The sequence below is a fragment of the Oncorhynchus gorbuscha genome, linkage group LG23, assembly GCF_021184085.1.
Source record: "Oncorhynchus gorbuscha isolate QuinsamMale2020 ecotype Even-year linkage group LG23, OgorEven_v1.0, whole genome shotgun sequence".
Taxonomy (NCBI): domain Eukaryota; kingdom Metazoa; phylum Chordata; class Actinopteri; order Salmoniformes; family Salmonidae; genus Oncorhynchus; species Oncorhynchus gorbuscha.
Window position 1 is genome coordinate 39,568,598 of NC_060195.1, and position 23,984 is coordinate 39,592,581.

Below are 23,984 nucleotides of genomic sequence, written 5' to 3' on the forward strand. Positions count from 1 at the left end.
TATTACCTGACTGAATAACTGTGCTTGTTTTACTCGAGGTCAAGAGTTTCCCGCTCCAGCTAAACTGAAACATAGTATTTTAGACTAACTGCCCACTCAAAGTTAAACCCTATTATTCCACTGCATTTCCTGTTGCCGGTCTGCCATTTCAGGCCCACCAACTTTAGAAGTGATGAGCTTATCCCCTGGGGGTCAGAAAACTTCCAGAGTGATAAATTCAATGACAAAAAGAGGCAGCCAAATGGGGTCTGTATCTGCCCCATCTTTGCCTTTAGTGCAGGAACCTGCCATAAAAGCTCAGCATTGATAGCTGGTTTATTATCTTTGAACAGGTGGCCTTGGGTAGTCATAATGGTGGCTTTCATTTCTCGGACACACACTGTGGCCTCAATATGGAGACCATTTAGGAGTTGGGAACATCCTGATCTTGCAACTTTTTAAACAAAGGAATGAAGCTATTACTAAGTTTGGTGGTGACCTCTTGGCTGGAATGAAGTTTCTTAAAGGAAAATACCACTCAAACTCTTTTGGTATTTGTTTCATTAGTCCACTATTGATACAGTCTCAAAATGTTTTGCATGTCAACAATCAAGTTGATATAGAACATTGAAATACAGAAAGAATGATGCGTTTTGCACTTTCTATATTTTGAAAGTTATATATCTTGAAAACGTCATTGCTGATATACGTATGACTCACTTAAGTTTTCAATTTTTTTTAACCAGAATTCCAAATGAGTAAATATCAACTTGCTGTTGACCAAAGTATTCCAAGTTTTGCAAAGAAAAGCACCACTTGCTTGAAGTAAATCATCAACCAAAGTTTGTTCTCAGTTTCAGAAATGTACTCTATGGTGTATGCAAGAACCAGACTTGGACCCATTCACTGCTTATGAAACATCAATACCCTGAAATGTAATGAGGATAATCAAGACAACATTTTTTTCTTTCATTATTAATATATTTTCTGCATTAAAGTTAACATAGCTTTTTCTTTTGTGCCACCCTTTAATTTTTCAGTAAGTATTGATATTTTGTTATATTCAGACATGAGTACATTTAAGACTGTCTTTTGCAATAAATATCATAAAATAGAGCTTCACTTAATAAATATTTTTACAAAAAAAAAAAAAAAAAAACGTTTTAACAGACATTTTCTTTAAAAAAAATAGCCAGAATTTACTCTTATGGGTTTGAGCATACAGTTTACAAAATGAAAAAAAAAAAAAAAAAAAAAACAGGGAAGAATGCCACAGAATGTGTGTAAATGATGAGAGGGGGAGAGACAAACATATCCAACAGAATACTATGAGATGCATGTGCTTTCCATAATGCAACACGAGCACAGAAACCCAGATAACCATGGTCTTAGTGTGGTAGCAACTGGGAATTCACACAATCCTCGTTAGCTATGAACACGTGGTAACAGCTACATATTGCCTGGCTAGATAGTCCTTCACAGATTTGGTAAGAGGCTGCTCTCACTTGAAGCTTAAAGCACCAGGGAAACTGCCTAGCTAACAAAATATTCTTAATGAGTAGCTGAAGAGAGACAGAAACAGTTCAGACAAAACACTGGTCTGTAAAAATATGGCCCTGTCAGAAAAAAAAGGAAGGAAATATAAAAAAAGAATTGAGTGGTTTTCATATTCCGTGCTTTACTCCTAGCAGGATTCCCCGTTGGAGAAAGGGAGGCAGATGGGGAGGTGCTTCAAATGTTTGATTAACATCAATAGTGAATATTATTATCATCGTCAGAACCGCACGGGGATCGACTGCCCCTCTTCCTACACACACACACACACACACACGGGATCAGGAAGGCTTTTCCAGGGCCTGCGGGGACCAGCTCTCCATTTTGCAATAGACAGTGTTGGAGTTCTTGCAGCGGCAGCCGGGCCTGTTGACTTGGTCGTAGCAGCCCTGGCACGCCTTCAGGCACCCCTTGACGGGCGGGTAGCACAGCAAACAGGGGAACAGTACCGACAGTAATCCCATGCAGAGGAAGCGAGAGCAGCAGTGGGAGCGCGACAGCGAGCAGGGGTGGTCAGCGCACGAGTCTCCCTCGTCATCATTGGAACAGTGGTAGAAGATGCCCTTGACCAGGCACATGCACGTGCCATGCTCCAGGGCGCTCTCCGCCGAGCACAGGCACTGGCCGTTGCAGGCCAGGCACGAGGGCAGGGTCCTTGGGGTTGTGCAGTCCCCGCACTTGCACTTCCCACAGCGCTCGCAGATGAACTGGTGGCCAGACGCCACGTCCCCTTTCCCTGAGGGCTTGAGCGGTGCCTCCAGTGGCGGCGGTGGGTGAGAGCCATGCTGGGGGGCTAGCAGCGCCTTGGGCTGAGCCCGAACAGGCTGAGTCCTCTCGGCTCTGTGGTGGTGCTGGTGGAGGGCCACCATCCCCGGTCTAGAGGGAGGCGAGCGGGCCAGAAGTCCCTGCTCAGAGGATGCACTGCTGTTGCTCCCGGAGCTGGCCGCGCTGCCTGTACTGGTAGAGCGATTAAGGCCCGGGGCCCTGGTGCTACACTGCTGGCCTCCGGCTACTACCACCACCCCACTGTGGTGGCCATGCCCTACCGGCCTGTGCTCATAGTTGTTGTTCACATTGACGAGGATCACCTCGTGAGTCCTCTCCTGCTGCTTGTCGGGCCTGGGTGCCATGCGGGGCGCAGGGGGCCTCCGGACCACCGACGGCCCCTCTGTGTACTCGTTGCTGGAACGAATGGCCTTGATTTGGTCCAGGGAGAGGATGGCGGCATGATGGAGCTCCCGCTCGTAATCTGACCTCTGCCGGCCCTCCAGGGAAGGCTGCTGGATCACCACTAATGAACCGCCAGGGCCATGTTGACTTTGGAGCGCCATCTGGGGTGATCACCACTTCCGACATTCACCGTGGACTTGGCATGCATCAGAAAACCTGCAAGGGGGCAGCAAGGGAGACACAGAGAAGAGCCATCAGTAAAGACAAGGATGCCGTTTGTAAATGTGATCTAGGATGGTGGAGGTTTTGAATATTGTTCCCATAGCATTTTAGATTCAACTCATGATGGGAAAGGCTAAAGAGCTGACAAAGTAAAACCATCAACAGATCCCTGGATGGTCTTTATATAGTTCAAATGCAATGATCATCTGTTATAATAAGTCTATTGAGGTGATTATTATTGTATGCTTTTTTGTGGTTTAGGCTGTTTAGTGCTTTTAAAAATATCTATACTTTTTAAAACTTCACAGCAGGCCTACCTTCAACAATGTTAAGAGCATGTTCACTTAGTCCAACTATTTTATTTGATCAACATCCCCTTTACAATGGCACATTTTAATGCTCTGGGCGAAGCAAGCCGTGGAAAAGTATACTATTAACTCGTTTTGTAGCTTCCTCAATAAGCACACATCCAAACTTCAATACAAATACTTCCCGGTCTAATTTACATATGTATGACTAGTTAACATTATAAAGCGCCACGGCGACGGAACGAGGCCACGATTCAAGAGGACAAAATGAGCCGCCTCACTTATTATTCTATTACTAAACGGAAGACGGTTTGAAGGAAATGTGAAGACAATAGGGTAAAAAAATAATAATTAAAAAATACTAGGGTCGCGACAAAATGCCACAACGTCAGTGTCGACTTTATGTCCATGTAATTTCAAGCAAATGTTTAAGTTATTGTGCTTCTCAATAACTTCAAAAGCACATTTGTACAATCGAATTAAAACCTAATACCGTTACTCGTAGGCCTATTGGATACCAACAGCTTCTGGAATTAGCCGAGGTATCAGGCCTAGCTATAAACGCGTATCCGTCGAAACCGGAGTGCAAATGGGACTGATCAGTAAACACATATTGGCAAGGTGTAATCAGCATGACGCAAGCGAGTTAAAAAGACGATACAATTTACAGACAGGAATTCTCTACGTGAAGACAGCTTGCTTATGATCAGGGCTCTAATTTATTGACACTGCTTCATGAAAATTCACAGTAGCTCGCACGGAGCACAATAACTAGGTTTAGCCATTATTTGGATGGGTGGTATAATTATTATATATATATATATATTTTAAAGGGACACAAATACGCCGTTTTTAGCCATATCATACTTTAAACATGTCTATGCCATCGGGTTAAGTTGACCAAGCAACCGCCCATGTGATAAGAGATGAATCGAAATAAGGGGGGAAACCTTATGAATGAAAACAACTCGGCTGTCGTGGGGGAGGGGTGATTGCGCGTGAGATCCTCGACTCTGACAACCCTACTATGACCGTTTTGATTCCTTTCGAAAGTCGAATGACCGGTGTTAAATAGACACACCGAGTAGAGGGCACACGCGTGTGAAGAATGTTAAGCCAACTCTACAGATTCGAGCACCAGATGAGTGTTCCCAAGGACACCCATCGACAAAAAGCCTATTCCATGCAACTACAGTGGCAACAATGTTCCCAAAGCCGGAGTTCTGAACACTATGCGCATAGCCTACTTGCATTAGAGGGTTTGACGTATCCAGTCTACATTTAAGTAACAAAGAATCGATGACCAAACCCGACATTTCAAATGTGTTTCACACATTGAGGGGGAGATACGCACCCATCTGCAACCATCCATAACGTCGATTCCATCAACCAATATGCCAAAACTCCATCCAAGTAAATTGTCCAAGCGTATTTTAATTAGCTCTTAACATTCGTAACGATTGCGTTATATCCCGATACGATGTTGTAGTTTATCTTCTTTCGTTATTCCTTCTTAAAATCTGGTGCATTACACACTGTGTTCCATAAATTGTAAATCCACGCTTCTTGATACACCCAATAAAGGTTGCGCACTTGAAGCCGATCTAGTCAGACAACCCAGTTTAGTCCTAGAGCGGAGTAACAATTGTAGTAATAATCTTCTTTAGGATTCTTAAAAAGCACACGTTAATTCATTTACAATATGAAAACAAATAATTATATATCCAATGGTTTCCGTCTTCGAATTCTAATGAGTCAATTTTTGTAAAATAAGGTTTTTGTTATGCGGAATGCTCAAAAGCAAGCGCTAATCGAGGACGTGCTCTCTTCAACACTGCATGCCTGTCTAACTCTGAATGAATGAGAACGTAGAGCTCAGTGTTTGCTCGACAAGCCAACTCCCATTGGCCATTCACTCCACTGAAAAAGGATACATCGCATCCGCTCTTAATTCATTGGGCAGATGTGGAAGGCCGGGCGATAGAGATGTGTGCAGCAGTTAAGGTGGAGCAGTTTGAAATAGCAGAGAAAGCTCATTTTGTTCTTGTGCTTACAAACTATGGAACAGTGACAACAGAAGTATCAATCTATATAGAGTTGTTTTATTTAATTCCACGGTATTCCACGGCGTCTCACCATTCCAATTACGCATAGCATAGTTAGAAATCAAACTCAAGACAGAAAATAATTTTAGAATGTATTTTTAAATTGTTTATTTATACTTTATTTAACTAGGCAAGTCAGTTAAGAACAAATTATTATTTACAATGACGACCTACTGGAATACTGTTGGCCTAAGACCTAAATCCGTAATAAAATTGGGTATATAGAAAATGAAATGACAACTCCTTCATTACTCCGTTGTATTATAACTCCAGTGAATAGTGGGCCTAAACATAACTTCGGAGCCACCTTAAGAAAAAGGCACCCCGCAAGCGAGGGGAAAGATTCCCCCACCCGCCGCATCCCCCCCTCTGTTCTTGACTGTCTGGTTTGATTGGTGTCGCGGATGCGCTACATCCGGATCCATGAGAAAAGGAAGTTCAATACAAAGTCAATTTATCCTCTTCAAATGGAAAAATCAATAGATGAATGACCTCAATACCATCTCGGGTCAGACAATTCCACAAGACTTCTACATTAACGGACTGATAAATGCATCTGTAGGCCTATGTCTCTGATGTTTGGGCTGGATAGACTATGTTAAAAAAAAGTAGTTTGGAGCTTCATGCTTGATGATAAAGCAACTCCTGCTGGATTCGCAAACGACAGATGGGAACGTCTTCATTGTGGTCGGAAGTGCGGAAAGCGGTTGGACATTTTAGGATTACAGTAATTAACGGATTTTCCATGGATGCAATGATTAATATACCATCCGTGCTTCCTTTTCTCCCCCTGGATATATCCAATACGCAAATGCAAACCAAATGTAAAGCACATTATTAAAGTTGAATGCAAACGTTTTCCTTAAACTTTTCCACCCAGTGCAATAATCAAAGGGGCAGATCGAAATGTAATGGGGGAGGGCTGGGGAGGGTCGTGTGTTAATAGAAAATTAACGATTTACCCTCCCGTCTGTTGTCTATATCTCTATAGCAGACGCAGTAGGCATCTGATAGACAGTTGAAGTCAGAGGTTTACATACACATTAGCCAAATACATTTAAACTCAGTGTTTCAAAATTCCTGACATTTAATCCTAGTAAAAATTCCCTGTTTTAGGTCAGTTAGGATCACCACTTAATTTTAAGAATGTGAAATAATAGTAGAGAGAATAATTTATTTCAGCTTTAATTTATTTCATTACATTCCCAGTGGGTCAGAAGTTTACATACACTCAATTAGTATTTGGTAACATGCCTTTAAATTGTTTAACTTGGGTCAAACGTTTCGAGTAGCCTTCCACAAACTTCCCACAATAATTTGGGTGAATTTTGGCCCATTGCTCCTGACAGAGCTGTTGTAACTGAATCAGGTTTGTAGGCCTCCTTGCTTGCACATGCTTTTTCAGTTCTGCCCACAAACATTATATGGGATTGAGGTCAGGGCTTTGTGATGGCCACTCCAATACCTTGACTTTGTTGTCCTTAAGCCATTTTGCCACAACTTTTGACGTATGATTGGGGTCATTGTCCATTTGGAAGACCCATTTGACTCCAAGCTTTAACTTCCTGCCTGACTGATGTCTTGAGATGTTGCGTCAATATATCCACATAATTTTCCGTCCTCATGATGCCATCTATTTTGTGATGTGCACCAGCCCCTCCTGCAGCAAAGCACACCCACAACACGATTCTGCCACCCCTGTGCACATTGGGATGGTGTTCTTCGGCTTGCAAGCTTCCCCCTTTTCCTCCAAACATAACAATGGTCATTATGGCCAAACAGTTATTTTTTCTTTCATCAGACCAGAGGAGATTTCTCCAAAAAGTACGATCTTTGTCCCCACGTGCAGTTGCAAACCGTAGTCTGGCTTTTTTATGGCGGTTTTGGAGCAGTGTCCTCTTCCTTGCTGAGCGGCATTTCAGGTTATGTTGATATAGGACTCGTTTTACTGTGGATATAGATACTTTTGTACCTGTTTCCACCAGCATCTTCACAAGGTCCTTTGCTGTTGTTCTGGGATTGATTTGCACTTTTCGCACCAAAGTAAGTTCATCTCTAGGAGACAGAACGCATCTCCTTCCTGAGCGGTATGATGGCTGTGTGGTCCCATGATGTTTATACTTGCGCACTATTGGTTGTACAGATGAACGTGGTACCTTCAGGCATTTGGAAATTGCTCCCAAGGATGAACCAGACTCGTGGAGGTCTACAATTTTTTTCCCGAGGTCTTGGCTGATTTCTTTTGTATTTCCCATGATGTCAAGCAGAGGCCTTGAGTTTGAAGATAGGCCTTGGAATACATCCACAGGTACACATCCAATTGACTCAAATTATGTCAATTTGCCTGTCAGAAGCTTCTGAAGACATGACATAATTTTCTGGAATTTTCCAAGCTGTATAAAGGCAGTCAATTTAGTGTATGTAAACTTCTGACCCACTGGAATTGTGATACAGTGAATTATAAGTGAAATAATCTGTAAACAATTGTTGGAAAAATTACTTGTGTCATGCACAAAGTAGATGTCCTATAACCGACAATACATTTATGGAGTGGTTGAGAAACGAGTTTTAATGACTCAAACCTAAGTGTATATAAACTTCCGACATCAACTGTAAATAAATGCATGTCAATGTTGTAGCATACCACCAGCATATCTCTATCTCTCTTAAGGTTAGGCCTAAGCTTCTCTTCCTTTATATATATATATATATATATATTAAAATATTAATTTCATACAAAGGACACCTAAGCTTATAGGCCTTTGCATGTAATGCCGTGATGCATTTAATGCTCAAATCTCTGACAGTTGAGCCACGAGGTGGACAATTATTAGCAAAGTAGCCTAACACCCCCCCCAAAAAAAAACATGTTGGCTATAAAGTTCTTCATATGCTACACATCGAAACACAAGGAATAGTGTTTTTGGAATTTGTTTTAAGGCTGTTTTTAAGGACATGTTAATGTGGCTCATTTGACCAATATCCCTCGTTTATTGATGGCACTGACTGTGCTAGATTGGGTCTTAATGCAGATGGATGTCGATTACATTTCTCAAAGGTCCGGTTGACTAAAATCCTCCCTGTCACGTTGCCCGGCGCCAAATTTTCCTAAAGGAAACTCTGAAATGGCATATTGTTTTTATGAAGATTTTAGAATACTCACATGAAAATCTGTCACCAATTGTACAGAAATCTAGCTGTAGGTGCCCTAAAGACTCTGGTAAGTGTGCTAGTCCAGTGCCACTTTGATTATGCTGCACATCATGGTTCACCAGCAGCCCCAAGCATCTAAAGAATAAGCTACCAGCCAAACAAGCTTGTACAAATTGTACTTAAACTCCCCCCTCATACTCATGTAGAGGTTGATCATTTTTTAATCTCTATCTCTGTAATGTGTCTATATCTATGTAGTTGTATATGTATATATGTAAAAAGGAATAAGGACCACAATGCAATCCCGGTCACTTAAAAAAAGTATTTGTGTTTATATATGTATTTTTTTTAAATGACGAATAATATCAATCAATCAATCCAAACTGTGCCGTGGCCAATTGATGAATGGAAAGAGACATCTGTTACAAAACACCAAAATGTTCAATGACATTTGGACATTGTCAAGCCAAGCCTTCAATACTGGGTAAGCCTACTAGGTAGGGACAGATGTATGTTCTTTTTGTCGAGATTGACATAGTCTATTTATTGTGGTGTTGAAAACGCAAACCATGATTTTGAAGTGCTCGTAGTCGGTATACTTTGTTTATTGGTTGTGTGTTGCATTGGCACAGAAACATGTTGGTGAAAAATGTATTATTTTATATTATTGTAAATATGTTGAAAATCTTATTTCCCCCTAGTTGATCATTGTCTGCAGCCGGCTCTGATCGTAAAATAATGAAACAGGCAGCAGGGAGAGTGAGCTCATCTGTGGTGGTCGGCGAACCCCCAACCTTCTGGCCCGTAGCCCTGCATGGCATCAACTGTGAAACAAAAACATGCTGAAGTGGCCCAGTCCATATCCACGTTTATAAACACAGGATTGCTACATTTGTTATGTGCGGTCCTTAACATTATTGAGTTAATTCTATGAGGTGTGAGGGTGTTCAATTTACTTCACAGTACAAGGGGAGGGTCATGTGAAAATATTTGTAACTTTGTGGAGAGGGGGAGGGAGGGGCATGTTTTTTTTTTGTTTTTTTGTGACACCTTGATTTAGACCCATAACTTTTGCTTTGAAAATCGCCCAAGGAAGAGCCTTTGAAAAATGTATAAATGTTGGTTATTTTTCTGCACGGTAATCTTTTTGCCTGTGTACCCATGCTTAATATATTCAATTTGTCTTCTGAGGATAACATAATAAAAAGCATTAACAAGCATATAGAGAAACAATTAATTTATTACATTGTAGCCTAGTATTGCATTTCAGGGAGCACAGGTTTGTAAATAACAATTTTGTTGAGAATTTGGGTTATTTTTGGTGACCAAGAATAAATGAGCACATTACAAAGTAGCATAATGGTTCAATCACATGGGCTATTCTCGCCTATTGTTTCCCCCTAATCCAGTGTTTCCCAAACTCGGTCCCGGGGACCCCAAGGGCACATATTGTTTTTTGCCCTAGCACTACACAGCTGAATCAAATAATCAAAGCTTGATAATGAGTTGATTATTTGAATCAGCTGTGTAGTACTATGGAACCAAAAAAACTAAAATGTGCAACCCTTGGGGTCCCCGGGACCGAGTTTGGTAAACGCTGCCGCCTATTCACTGATGTAATGTCCATTTGGAAACCTTTGCGACTTCAGTGGATAACTGCATTTACAGTAACCACATGCAGTCGGTCCTGTAGGCCTACTGCTTATTCTAGCAAAGACTCCTCTCGCAGGTTTGGAATTTTTCCACGCCGACGTCAGAAGAAGCGCAGGCCGTGTTGCTGTTGATAGTTGATATACGACTGGATGAGAGAGTCTGGAACTCGAGGCTTCACGGTGTTCAGGGCGCTTTCAAAGTGTCTCCCCATGATGAGCTGTGCTTTGATGTCCTCTTGCAGGGCCAGCAGGGCAGCCTCTCTGCATACTGCCGTTATCTGCGACAGGAAACAGATATAGGGCTGTCAGACGGCCAGATTACGACTATTTAAAATCATGCTAGCATCCACAGCCACTAGGCCAGTGTTTCCCACAGCCTGGCCTCGCGTAACCCCAACAGCACACATTTTTGTTGTAGCCGGGACAAACATACCTCATTCAACTCATTTGGGGCTTAATGAGTAGCTGACAAGTTGATTCAGGTGTGCTTGTCCAAAATGAGTATTGTTGGGGATTACTTGAGGACTGGAATTGGGAAACAGCGCCCTAGGCTGTGGCGAACAGGTCAAAAATGAATCTCGACAAACGAGGTTGACCAAATCATGACCATTGGAAAGAAAATTGAATTTAGGTTGTGATCTAATAGTTGAATTTACACATTTGTAACAGTTTGTATTAAGCCATGTGTAATATTACACAATAGCTACAAGTTTTTTATGCTAAGCCTACGGTTATTACAGGGTTCGACACACACACACACACACACACACACACACACACACACACACACACACACACACACACACACACACACACACACACACACACACACACACACACACACACACACACACACACACACACACACACACACACACACACACACACACACACAGTAGAAAAAGTATCTGATGTGCAGAACACATACCATAATTTTGTATTAATTCAGATTGCACATTTTATTGCAATAAATAACATTTGACTTAAGAGGGCAATTCATTCTGTTTAATTGAAAACATAAATACATATTCCCAATCCTGCACCTCCCTCCCTCGCAGTCACAGCAGTTTACATTCTTTACGTTGCTCAGGGTTTGGGTCGTTCCCTGGAGCGAACTGACGGTGCGCATATCCTGCAAATCTCAACACAGTGCTATCAGTCACTGGAAAGACGGATTGGTTTCCGTTGGAGCAGGTCGTGCCGTAGAACAGAGCGCTAGTTCTGGAAGAGAGGGTGGCATGGGTGGGGAAAAAGGTGTCTGGCGTTCATCAGCCATCTCTGGACTTTCGGAAACGACTCACTCCGACGGTGTGTACAGAATCTCCTCAAAAAGTCGCCGGGCCTTAGTCTTATCACCGTTAATTCAATGGGAAATTATAAAACAGGTGTGGTAGGTGGGAGGGGGGGGGTCTGCTGACACCGCCACCTCCCTCCATGCCAGGGGAAACCACAGAGGGCTCAATGTGTTTGGAAAACAAGACCTATATACGGAAATCTCACTGGAGGCGAGTTAGTGCTGGGCTGGAACAAAAGCCTGTGTGCACATTGGCCCTACAGGACCGGATATGCCCGTCCCGATTCTAAATTTAGGCTTATACGGTGTCCTGGTTTCCTCCACAAACCATCTGGGTCCATATTCATAAAGCCCCTCAGTGTATGCGTGGTGATTTAGGGTCAGTTCTGCCTTTTAGATCATAATTCAAATGATTATAAGGACATGGGGGGGACCTGATCCTAGATCAGCACTCCTACTATGAGGTGCTTTGTAAATCCGGACGGTCCGGAACAGCAGAACTGAAACGTTGAGGGCATAATTACACCTGCAAGGGCTGCGAATGTATTCCATCTATTTCAAGTGGAGGAAACTGAACCATTTGGAAGGTGACCTCACAAATTCCCTTGGCATATTTTCCCCATTCCAAGAAGGGGGCAGCACAAATGGGTACCCTACAATTAAGGATTCAAAGAACTTAAAGAGGCGAAAAAAAGTATTCCTAAAAGGAATAACCCCCTTATTGTAATGGGAAGGGCGAAGAGAAAATTAAAATTGTGGTTCCCCTTGAGCTCATCCATGGGACAGAGGCTGGCAACAAGATGACAATTGACAGACATTGCCGGTTAGAAGTCGGCGAAAGGTACAGATCTCCGTTCCTAATCTTAACCATTATGGAGAAAACCACAAAACAGATCTTTGATCAGAAAAACAACAATGGAGGAGGAGGGTTGCAACAGCCAACGAGAAGATTTATTTATATTGAAGCTGAAGTTAATTCGTAGCAAAATAGCTCCATAGCTGCTTAAAGACATGCTCCAGAACTTTGGTGACTGCTAATTATTTTTTAAACCTCCCACTTTGGACTGAATGTGTCAATGTGTAGCTCATACATGCACTATGAGTATAATTACTGTCTTACCTCAATTAGCCAAGAAAACCCTCCCAAACATTTTGGGAAGATGTGCTGCATCATTTCCCCTGCATTTTCCCTCATGTGGGCCAGCCCCCTGCAATTTGAGTTCTAGCCATTGAGCTTCAGCGCCTCACCATTTGAGTGACAGCTAGTAAGATGCATACACAGCAGAGCGAGAGAGAGAGAGAGAGAGAGAGAGAGAGAGAGAGAGAGAGAGAGAGAGAGAGCAATGATGTTGTGCATATATCTGCGTAATTGTGACGTGGTAGGCAATTTTCGGGGCCCACTTTTGGCTCGTGAGCTACCGGCTAATAAGTATACAAAAGTACCGGAGAATCTCTTTAGCCACTTTGCCTGTGTTTATATTGGGCCAGGTCGCTGGTTCGAACCTCAGAGCCGACTAGGTGAAAAATATGTTGATGCGCCCTTGAACAAAACATTTAACCCTAATTGCTACTTTTAGTCGCTCTGGATAAGAGCGTCTGCTAATTTACTAAAATATAATGTAAAAAATGTGTGTGTCTGTTTAAGAGTGAGTACTGTAAGACTATTTCTACTTTGACAGATTAGTTGTGGTACCAGCTACCACCAGGATGACATATTCGCTCAGGTGTGGTAATAACCCATCAGTATCCACTTCTCAGACGACTCACTAAAGATCTGTGTGTGCACTGTTTGCCTGTTTTTGCTAGTTCAACTTCTACACAACATAGTTGACGGAGCGGTCTTCTGGTCAGGCTCCGTAGACGGGCATATCGCCCACAACTCCCGAGTATACTACGAGCCAATGTCGAAAAAATCAGAGCAAGGGTTGCCTTCCAGAGAGACATCAGAGATTGTAACATTCTCTGTTTCACGGAAATATGGCTCACTCAGGATACGTTATCAGAGTCGGTATAGCCACTTGGTTTCTTCACGCATCGCACCGAAGAAACAAACATCTCTCTGGCAAGAATCCCCCCCCAAGCAGACACCTCGAAAGCCCTGAAAGAACTTCATTGGACTCTATGTAAACTGGAAACCAAAAATCGTGAGGCCGCATATACTGTAGCTGGGGATTTTAACAAGGCGAAACGTGAAGCTATACAACAAGTTCTGACAGGCAACTAAACATAGACAAGATCCCACGAAACACAAAGGGGGAATGGCTGCCTAAATATGATCCCCAATCAGAGACAACGATAAACAGCTGTCTCTGATTGGGTACCATATCAGGCCAATATAGAAATTCAAATTCACCTAGATGACCACCCAAGTCACCATTACGCCCCTACCAACACAGAGAAAAACCAGCTTACTATGGTCAGGGCGTGACCGCTCCTTAAATTTTATCAGAATATCGAATGCGCGACCTGGGCTGTGAAAATTCGGAATCATTGTTACTCTAACTTCCGCGACGCATACAAAGCCCTCCCTCGCCCTCCTTTCGGCAAATCTGACCACGACTCTTTTTTTGCTCCCAGCCTACAGACAGAAACTAAAACAGGAAAAGTCCATGCTCAGGGCTATTCACCACTGGTCTGACCAATCTGACTCCACGCTTCAAGATTGCTTCGATCACGTGGACTGGGATATGTTCCGGATAGCGTCGAATAACAATATTGAAAAATACTCTGATTCGGTGAGCGAGTTTATTAGCAAGTGCATCGATGTTGTTGTACCCACGGCGACAATTAAAACCTTCCCCAACCAGAAACCGTGGATTGATGGTAGCATTCGCGCAAAACCGAAAGAGCGAACCACTGCTTTTAATCAGAGCAAGGAGACCGGTAACATGACCGAATACAAACAGCGTAGCTATTCCCTCTGCAAGGCAATCAAACAAGCTAAGCATCAGTATAGAGACAAAGTAGAGTCGCAATTCAACAGCTCAGACACGAGATGTATGTGGCAGGGTCTACAGTCAATCACTGTACTACAAAAAGAAAACCAGTCCCGCCGCGGACCCCGATGTCTTGCTCCTAGACAAACTAAACAACTTCTTTGCTCGCTTTGAGGACAATGCAGTGCCACCGACACGGCCCGCTACCAAAACCTGCAGACTCTCCTTCACCGCAGCCAACGTGAGTAAAACATTTAAACGTGTTAACCCTCGCAAGGCTGCCAGCCGAGACGGCATCCATAGCCGCGTCCTCAATGCATGCGCAGACCAGTTGGCTGGGTTGTTTACGGACATATTCAATAAATCCCTATTCCAATCTGCTGTTCCCACATGCTTCAAGAGGGCCACCATTGTTCCTGTTCCCAAGAAAGCTAAGGTAACTGAGCAAAACGACAATCGCTCCGTAGCACTCACTTCCATCATCATGAAGTGCTTTGAGAGACTAGTCAAGAACATTTAACATTTAACATTTAAGTCATTTAGCAGACGCTCTTATCCAGAGCGACTTACAAAAACCATATCACCTGCACCCTACCTGACACCCTAGACCCACTCCAATTTGCTTACCGCGAAGGTGGAAAGTTTTAAGTTCCTCTGTGTACACATCACGGACAAACTGAAATGGTCCACCCACACAGACAGCGTGGTGAAGATGGCGCAACAGCGCCTCTTCAACCTCGGGAGGCTGAAGAAATTTGGCTTGTCACCAAATACGCTCACAAACTTTTACAGATGCATAATCGAGAGCATCCTGTCGGGCTGTATCACCGCCTGGTACGGCAACTGCTCCGCCCACAAATTCTGGCTCTCCAGAGGGTAGTTAGGTCTGCACAACGCATCACCGGGGGCAAACTACCTGCCCTCCAGGACACCTACAGCACCCGATGTCACAGGAAGGCCAAAAATATAATCAACGACAAACCACCCGAGCCACTGCCTGTTCACCCCGCTATCATCCAGAAGGCGAGGTCAGTACAGGTGCATCAAAGCTGGGACCGAGAGACTGAAAAACAGCTTCTATCTCAAGGCCATCAGACTGTTAAACAGCCATCACTAACATCGAGTGGCTGCTGTCAACATACTCACTCAAATCTCTAGCCACTTTAATAATTAAAAACTGGATGTAATAAATGTATCACTAGGCACTTTAAACAATGCCACTTTATATAATGTTTACATACCCTACATTTCTCATCTCATATGTATATACTGTACTCTATACCATCTACTGCATCTTGCCTATGCCATTCGGCCATCGCTCATCCATATATTTTTATATGTACATATTCTTATTCATTCCTTTAAACTTGTGTGTATAAGTTAGTTGTTGTGAAATTGTTAGACTAATTGTTAGATATTACTGCATGGTCGGAACTATAAGCACAATCATTTCGCTACACTCGCATTAACATCTGCTAACCACGTGTATGTGACCAATACAATTTGATTTGACATATTTGATGGGGATAGGATGGTTTGGATTCTTAAGACAGGAAGGGGAGTTTTCGAGATGAGTATGTACAAGGAAGTATGCCGGTTGTGTAAGACAGGGCTAGATCACTTGGCTAAGGCAGGTGCTAGGCAGATGTCAGGAAGTGAGCGATTTCTTTGTTCAGGGCCAGCCGAACAACATGATTCAGACACTGTAAACAGCGTCCAGGACTAAATGTCTTTGAGAGTTTCCCATCATTCAAATCATTTAGCTTGTTGTCAATGGTGACGTGAAACAATGAAGGTTTGCAAAACAGGCCTCAATTAAGGAGGGAGGACATTGAAATAGAGAGAGGGGGAAGAGGGGGGTGCGAGCGACTTCAACAACATGATTGAAGGACGTTTCTACACGCACAAACACATGGACCCAAAAACACAAACTCAATTGTCTTCAATTTTTTAAACTTTGTTCCCGACATAGGGGACATGTTAAGGGCCTCGTCTCAATCCCATTACTCAACAACAAATAGTTTGGCTATTTACGCCGGCCCCCCCCCCTCACTCAGTTCGACAAACCAACAGAGCTACTAGCAAGTATATACTGTAGCAATAGCAGTAGACACTGACCTATTCACCTCTCTCATTTAGGAAGGGTCTCTATACGCTGCTGAACGCGGCAGCTTTTCTTCTTTCTTGCATGTGTGTTTACCGTGCGCAATTTGAAAAGCCACAAAGGCAAACAGGGTGAGCAAAAAGCAGTTTGTTTGTAAACGTGAAGAAATTCCAGGCCCCCGAGCCAACACGACCCCTTAAAGCTGGGCCCCCCCTGCCTTCAGAGAGAGGGACAAAAAAAGCTGCAAACGCACTGCAATGAAATGAAGGGGGCCGTGGCAGCCCGGGCTAAATTATGGATCGTTTTTGAAAAATGTATTGCAATGCAGAATTTATTTTCCATTCCCTTCATAAATTATGTCAGCAATCACTTAAATATATGGAGGGACGAAACTGATGCATTGCGGCAGCAATTCGTTGGAGATGTGGCGAGTACTTTGGATATCTGGCTGGCTGGCGGTGCAGTAACAGCCATCGAAGACCACCTAGGACCAGGTCTATTTAGTAGCATTTTCCAAAAACAGGTTATGACCACAACAACAACAACTGTAAAGGGTATTCGATGCAGAGTGAGCCAATGCGTTACTTTTAAATGTAGCCTATATACTGTATCTGTCCAATCACAAGTTCTTGTTCTTCTATTAGATCACAACCTAAAGATACACTTTCTGTAACGATGACGTTAATAACCCTTTGTTAATATCGCTTTCATGAAACCTGTGTTCCACACACACACACACACACACACACACACACACACACACACACACACACACACACACACACACACACACACACACACACACACACACACACACACACACACACACACACACACACACACACACACACACACAACAGATATTTATTTCTGATGAAAGACCGTTCATTTGGCGTAGTCGTGGCCTCACAACAATCACCTTATGAGTGTAACGCACTCATGCACATTATACACTCTTGTACAGCCATGTTTGAATACCAACCACAACGTACTTCTACTTAAGGGAGGCTCTGGGACTACTCCACGTCGGTCAAAGTGATGAATAAAGAAGTCATTCCGAGTGGCCTGGACCCCAGTGATCTAGACAGGACACTGGAAAAGACACACAACCGCCTGATTGAACTCCGACCACATCCCTTGTTTCCACTCGTTCAGCTGATTTTTTTCTCCTCCTCCGCTGCTCCCAAAACCCCTCTTTGCGAATGATGCTTGTCGTGCGCGAAAATAAGGAAAATGCGATCCGAAGAAGTGATTACGCAGACGATTTACAATCTGTCATCATATTTCCCGACCGTAAAGAGGCGAGGGGGGGGGGGGGATCCCTCTGGTAGACCATAATGATACGTTGCTGCAGGTTGGTAGTCACATTTAGTTCGGTTCTTTGTTGGTCATTTAATTGGAAGGGGCAGGAAAAGCAATTTGGATCTCCAGCTTATATGGCATAGGGCTAAGCATGGTCTTTTTAGCCCAGTGCAGGGAGGGCGGCCGGCCCTCAGTGCTGTTGTGAGGAGCTGTTTAACGCCATGACATCAGCTTTGGCATGCGCACGGGCATTTTTCCTTCAGGCTTGAGGCTTTTCTCATTTCCCTTGCTTGGAGTCAGACCGCCACAACACGAGCCCCAGATACTTCAGTGGCCGCTGGACATGCTCCTGCAACCGCTTCCCTCCTCCAATGGCTGTTGGCTGTGTGTGTGTTATCCCCATCCGATTCCCTCCTCCACTGGCTGTTGGCTGTGTGTGTGTTATCCCCATCCGATTCCCTCCTCCACTGGCTGTTGGCTGTGTGTGTGTTATCCCCATCCGATTCCCTCCTCCACTGGCTGTTGGCTGTGTGTGTGTTATCCCCATCCGATTCCCTCCTCCACTGGCTGTTGGCTGTGTGTGTGTTATCCTCATCCGATTCCCTCCTCCACTGGCTGTTGGCTGTGTGTGTGTTATCCCCATCCGATTCCCTGCCTTGTAATGGAAGTAACACCTGCCTAACACTCAATGCACACTTACAGACATTCACACACACTTATGTACACACACACTACAGACTGTATTCATTGGGATTCTGTCGGTGTTCCTTTACATAGAAAATGTGGCCTTGCGGATTCCCATATTTGTCATGTGTCAGTTGTACGAAAAACTCTCTCCATTTCTTTTCATAACATTCATCAACATTTTTAGTTTCCATTCCAGTTTCAGTAATACAAGTGTGCACAGAAATGTTTTCAGGATTAGATGAAGAAGCTAACTGGCAGCGCATACCAACAGGCTCAGGTCAAACCCACCCAGTATGCCGTCGCTTCCTACTTCAACAAAGTCGCTCAGTCCCAGTATCAAAAAGCCTTAATTAGGGGCTGGTTTAGTGGCTACCTGCTCCTGCAGTATATCAACGAGGCCAGGCAGCGTAGTAACTATTGAGCCTTCCCTGTGTCCTTAGGCTCTGCATTACACCAACACTTGCTCCAGCTCTCTTGCGATCGAACACACACACACACACACACACACACACACACACACACACACACACACACACACACACACACACACACACACACACACACACACACACACACACACACACACACACACACACACACACACACACACACACACACACAGCCAGTGATGATATTGGCTCATGAAGAAGTTCTTAGGCCAACGCCAAAAATATTGACTCCCCCTTATAAGAAAAATAGTCCCCACTGCATCCGACATTCGGAGAGGAAATTAAATAATATAGAAATCAAACAGCGTCACGCTCCGACCAGAAATAAAATGTTTCATTTTCCAAGAAGGCAAAGGGGAAGTGTGCAGTGACAGCAGGCTGCCAAGAGAAACAAGGCCTGTCCACAACCCATGTGAAACCTACAGTATTTAAGATTAAAAGGCAGTGGGGGTGTTGGTTAAGTTGAGGATAGGGGGGAGGAGAGTGGTGGGGAGTGTATGTGTTGGGGGGGGGGGTTATGGAGTTACGTGGGGGGGAAGGAGACGTGAATGGAAACATGCCGCACAACCATAAAGGAAAAGGAGAAGAGTCACGGGATTCAGATTCCATAGAAAACATGGCTGAAAAATGGGACGGGTGCTCGTTTCAAGACCACACAATGTTTGGTTCTCTCTTTCACCCCCCAGAATAACTTTCAAAGCAGGGGTGACTTGGCTGTTATGAGGTCCATCCCTAGCGCATTACTACCACCATAACATCAATCGCTCTAATCCAGAGCCTATAAAACAGCTGTCATAGCTGATGCTGACCAATCAGTTGAGATTACGAAACTCTTTCAGAAGCCCCCCCCCAATCCTCACCTCCACACTGTTTAGGAAAGGCCCGTGTGGAATAGCACCTGTGTCGAGGCTCTGGGACGAGGCGGCCGTGGCGTGTAAGGGGGCAAACAGGGCCTCACTTTTAAGGGCATATTTGTCCTCGCCGGTTAATCAGGCGAATGAAAGCGGCACATTCTCCCCTGCGCTGGGAAGGAAGAGATGGCATATTTACTAAACATGCCCACACTGGAGCGACCTGGAGACAGCTCTCTATGGCTCTGTGTGTGTGTGTGTGTGTGTATTATTGTGCACTACTATGCCCCTGAGAGTGTGTGTGTGTGTTTGCTTCTTAGCCCCGCCTTGTCCCATCACCGCTGCTTCCTCTGATGAACTATGGCGTTGGCGAACGCCAAGCTCCGTTGTTGACAGGCAGTTAACAGTAGGAGAACAACATGTAAAGGCATATTTACGAGGTGATCGCTAAATATAAAGCTTTACATGACAGTTAAAAAGTTGCAAAAATAGACTCTGCTCCCTATCATACATGGTCCATTTTATGCCACAGCATATAAATGACAAGAGGGTTCAATCAACTGTAGGCCATCAGAGGTTACTGTAGCAAGACGATCACTGTATTGAATTCGATGCAGTAGGCTAATCTCGATCATCGCTACGGTTTGGCAAAAACATTAGTAGGTTACTTTATTTCTGTTCGTCTCACGTTGACACACAGCACGTTATGCATGTATGTACAGTACCAATAAAATGTTTGGACACACCTACTTTTTCTTTCTTTTTTTTTTCTTTTTCTTTTTTACAATTTTCTACATTATAGAATAATAGTGAAGACATCGGAACTATGAAATACCAAATATGGAATCACTTTTAACAAGGCGCACCTGTTAATTGAAATGCAGGTTGAGACAATGCAAAGAGTTTGCAAAGCTGTCATCAAGGCACATATTGGCTACGTTGAAGAATCTCAAATAGAAAACATATATATTGATTTGCTTAACACTTTTTTGGTTACTACATGATTCCATATGTGTTATTTCATTGCTTTGATGTCTTCACTATTCTTATACAATGTATAAATTAGTAAACAAAGAGAAACCCTGGAATGAGTAGGTGTGTCCAAACTTTTGACTGGTACTGGTACTATATAATGTTTTGTTGCCCTTTTTTGGGGGGGCTCATTATCCTGGTGTTCGATATGCCGTTCTCTGGAAAGACAACAAGTGCATGTTTTACTTCCTCAAAATGCCCTAGGTTGAAGATGACAACTTCTGTTTAAACCTAGAAAATGTCGCGCTGCGGCTTCTGTTTTCTGATTCTTTTGACAAAGGTGATCCAATTGCTTTCGAATTTCTTATGCGCAACGCCCATTGGCCAAAACGGCTTCAATGCTATCAATTCCAGACTGATAGCACAGAGTTAATTACGAGGCCCTTGAAAAAGACATTTGATCCCAATTGTTCTGTCCAGTACAGAATTACATTTTGAATGGGAACATGTTGGCACACAGAGACACAAACATTTTCAAAGCAATGGCTAAGTGGAACACCTTCCATTTTGGAACACCCTACAAAAGCAAGAGTCAACAGTATCACCAATATTCTCACAATTCCTCATGAAACCAGGACAAGGAAAATACCATGTGTTTAGGGAATTTCACAAAATGTAATGGCCCTTTGGAGGGAGGACTGTCGACATACACCGAGTGTATAAAACATTAAGGACACCTGCTCTTTCCATGACATAGACTGACCAGGTGAATCCAGGTGAAAGCTATGATCCCTTACTGATGTCACTTGTTAAATCCACTTCAATCAGTGTACATGAAGGGGAGGAGACAGGGGTTAAGGCAAAGGAGTGGCCAATCCACAGCTGTTTGCGAGGTGTTAAACGAGAGACTAGCCTTCCTGGGGGCTGCTCAGTGCAGCGTTTAACTACAGACCCCTGACCTCTCGACCCGTGTGTGCCTCTGAAACAGGCACACCTCCCCCTGACAGTGGCCTATGGGGCCTAAGGCCAGGGTAGGGAGAGGAAGATCCGGGGGGCCAACTCAATAAACTTTTTTTTACAGGTTCCTGGAGTTCCTATTGCTGAAGCGCTGGTCTTCTTCTTTCCTTATCTTTCTCAATCTCTCTCTCGCTCACTGTAGTTTGTCTCCTCTCCCATCCAAAAGGCCCTAGGATTTTTTTTTTTACTGGCCCCTTAATGCTGGAGGGGTAAATATCCTTCTCTATCCTTCCTGCTCTCCCTCCGCCCTTTCCCTCCCTCCTGCCTCTACCCCAAGCCAAGAGAAACATTACAATGAGTACACTTGAGTGGTTCATATTTCCCAGGAAAAATGTAATTTGTGCCACGCGTGTACTTGGACCGAGACCACAGCAAGGTCTTTATATATAAATGCAAAAAGGCAGAGCTGGAAGTCTTTCCTTTTCATACATCTCCCATTTTGACTGAATGAAAAGGAAAAAAGATGACTTTATAACAAGAATTAGAGCGGTAAACAGCTATTCGTTCCAGACAATCTGACATACTTGCCGGGGTAGTAAATTGAATATTATATGCACATATTTTTTGGCAATCTCTTCCTGCTTCCTATGGTCGGAAAATGTCAAAACAATAGTGGTTCGCTGTGGCAAAATTATACTGTGCATTTAAAAGCTCACAGATTTATAAAACTCACCTACGTTTTGGCCTCGAACAAAACGCAACATATGCATATTTTCTTGGTCAACATTGTGATTTAATCTATCAGTCTCTGATCAGCAGAGGCCAGACGTACACTTGCGTCATTGAGTCTTTACATTGAGTCGTAATGCTATTAAAATAGCAACAGCTTTGTTGATGCATTCTTCTGGGTGTCCTTGATAATAAAACATCTTTGCAACAACAAATATGGGGTCATAAATCTTTGGTGGGGAACAGGGCAGAAGAACAACCACAACAGGTGTTAAGAGGAAGCCATTTATCTTCCTGCTTGGAAAACAAATTATATTATGGTGTTTTTTTGTGGTTTTCTTTCTCTCCCTCCATAACATCAATGTTATTTCAAAGTCTTTCCACCTACAGATTGAGCATACGAGGCATTTTGATATTTCGAAGTCATACATTGGTTTTGGATGGCTGGTAATGTTAAGCAATCTTTACTGTTTCCTCAAATTAATCTAGATCAAATGTTATTGGTCGCAGACACATGGTTAGCAGATGTTAATGCGATTGTAGTGAAATGCTTGTGCTTCTAGGTCCGACCGTGCAGTAATATCTAACAAGTAATCTAACAATTTCACTTGTTGGAAGCAGCCACTCAATGTTAGTGGTGGCTGTTTAACAGTCGGATGGCCTTGAGATAGAAGCTGTTTTTCAGTCTCTCGGTCCCAGTTTTGATGCACCTGTACTGACCTCGCCTTCTGGATGATTGCGGGGTGAACAGGCAGGGGCTCGGGTGGTTGGTGTCCTTGATGATCTTTTTGGCCTTCCTGTGACATCGGGTGGTGTAGGTGTCCTGGAGGGCAGGTAGTTTGCCCCCGGTGATACCTTGTGCAGACCGCACTACTCTCTGTAGTGCACTATGGTTGTGGGCGGAGCAGTTGCCATAACAGGCGGTGATACAGCCCGATAGGATGCTCTCGATTAAGCATCTGTAAAAGTGTGTGAGTGTTTTTGGTGACAAACCCCAAATTCTTCAGCCTCCTAAGGTTGAAGAGGCGCTGCTGCGCCGTTTGGAGGGTACTATGGTGTTAAATGCTGAGCTGTAATCGATGAACAGCCTTCATACATATTCCTCTTGTCCAGATGGGTTAGGGCAGTGTGGTTGCGTCGTCTGTGGACGGCATTTGATTGTAAGGAATTCTAGATCAGGTGAACAAAAGGACTTGAGTTCCTGTATGTTGTTATAATCACACCACGACTCGTTAATCATAAGGCATACACCCCCTTCTTCTTCCCAGAGAGATGTTTGTTTCTGTCGGTGCGATGAGTGAAGAACCCGGGTGACTGTACCGACTCTGATAACGTGTCCCGAGTGAGCCATGTTTCTGTGAAACAGAGAATGTTACAATCTCTGATGTCTCTCTGGAAGGCAACCCTTGCTCGAATTTCGTCTACCTTGTTGTCAAGAGACTGGACATTGGCGAGTAGTATACTCGAGAGCGGCGAGCGATGTGCCCATCTACGGAGCCTGACCAGAAGACCGCTCAGTCTGCCTCATCCTGCGGAGCCATTGTTTTGGGACGCCTACTG

The 23,984-nt window shown here is 43.7% G+C and overlaps 2 protein-coding genes across 2 annotated transcripts in view; both read right to left on the bottom strand.

The window, feature by feature from the left end:
• Positions 1 to 1,192: 1,192 nt before the first annotated feature.
• LOC124011461 (protein sprouty homolog 1-like) lies at positions 1,193 to 5,159 on the bottom strand. Its single transcript, XM_046324871.1, has 2 exons — positions 4,588 to 5,159; positions 1,193 to 2,919 (listed from the first exon to the last, which is right to left on the bottom strand). The coding sequence occupies exon 2, from the start codon at positions 2,862 to 2,864 to the stop codon at positions 1,815 to 1,817; it is 1,050 nt and encodes a 349-aa protein (XP_046180827.1). The 5' UTR covers positions 2,865 to 2,919; positions 4,588 to 5,159; the 3' UTR covers positions 1,193 to 1,814.
• A 4,554-nt stretch (positions 5,160 to 9,713) lies between these two features.
• spata5 (spermatogenesis associated 5) overlaps positions 9,714 to 23,984 on the bottom strand; it is a 123,273-nt gene continuing 109,002 nt past the window's right edge. The window contains exon 17 of the mRNA XM_046322812.1: positions 9,714 to 10,421. Within this exon, the coding sequence (XP_046178768.1) occupies positions 10,245 to 10,421 (177 nt within the window). The 3' untranslated portion in view covers positions 9,714 to 10,244. The remainder of the gene's footprint in view (positions 10,422 to 23,984) is intronic.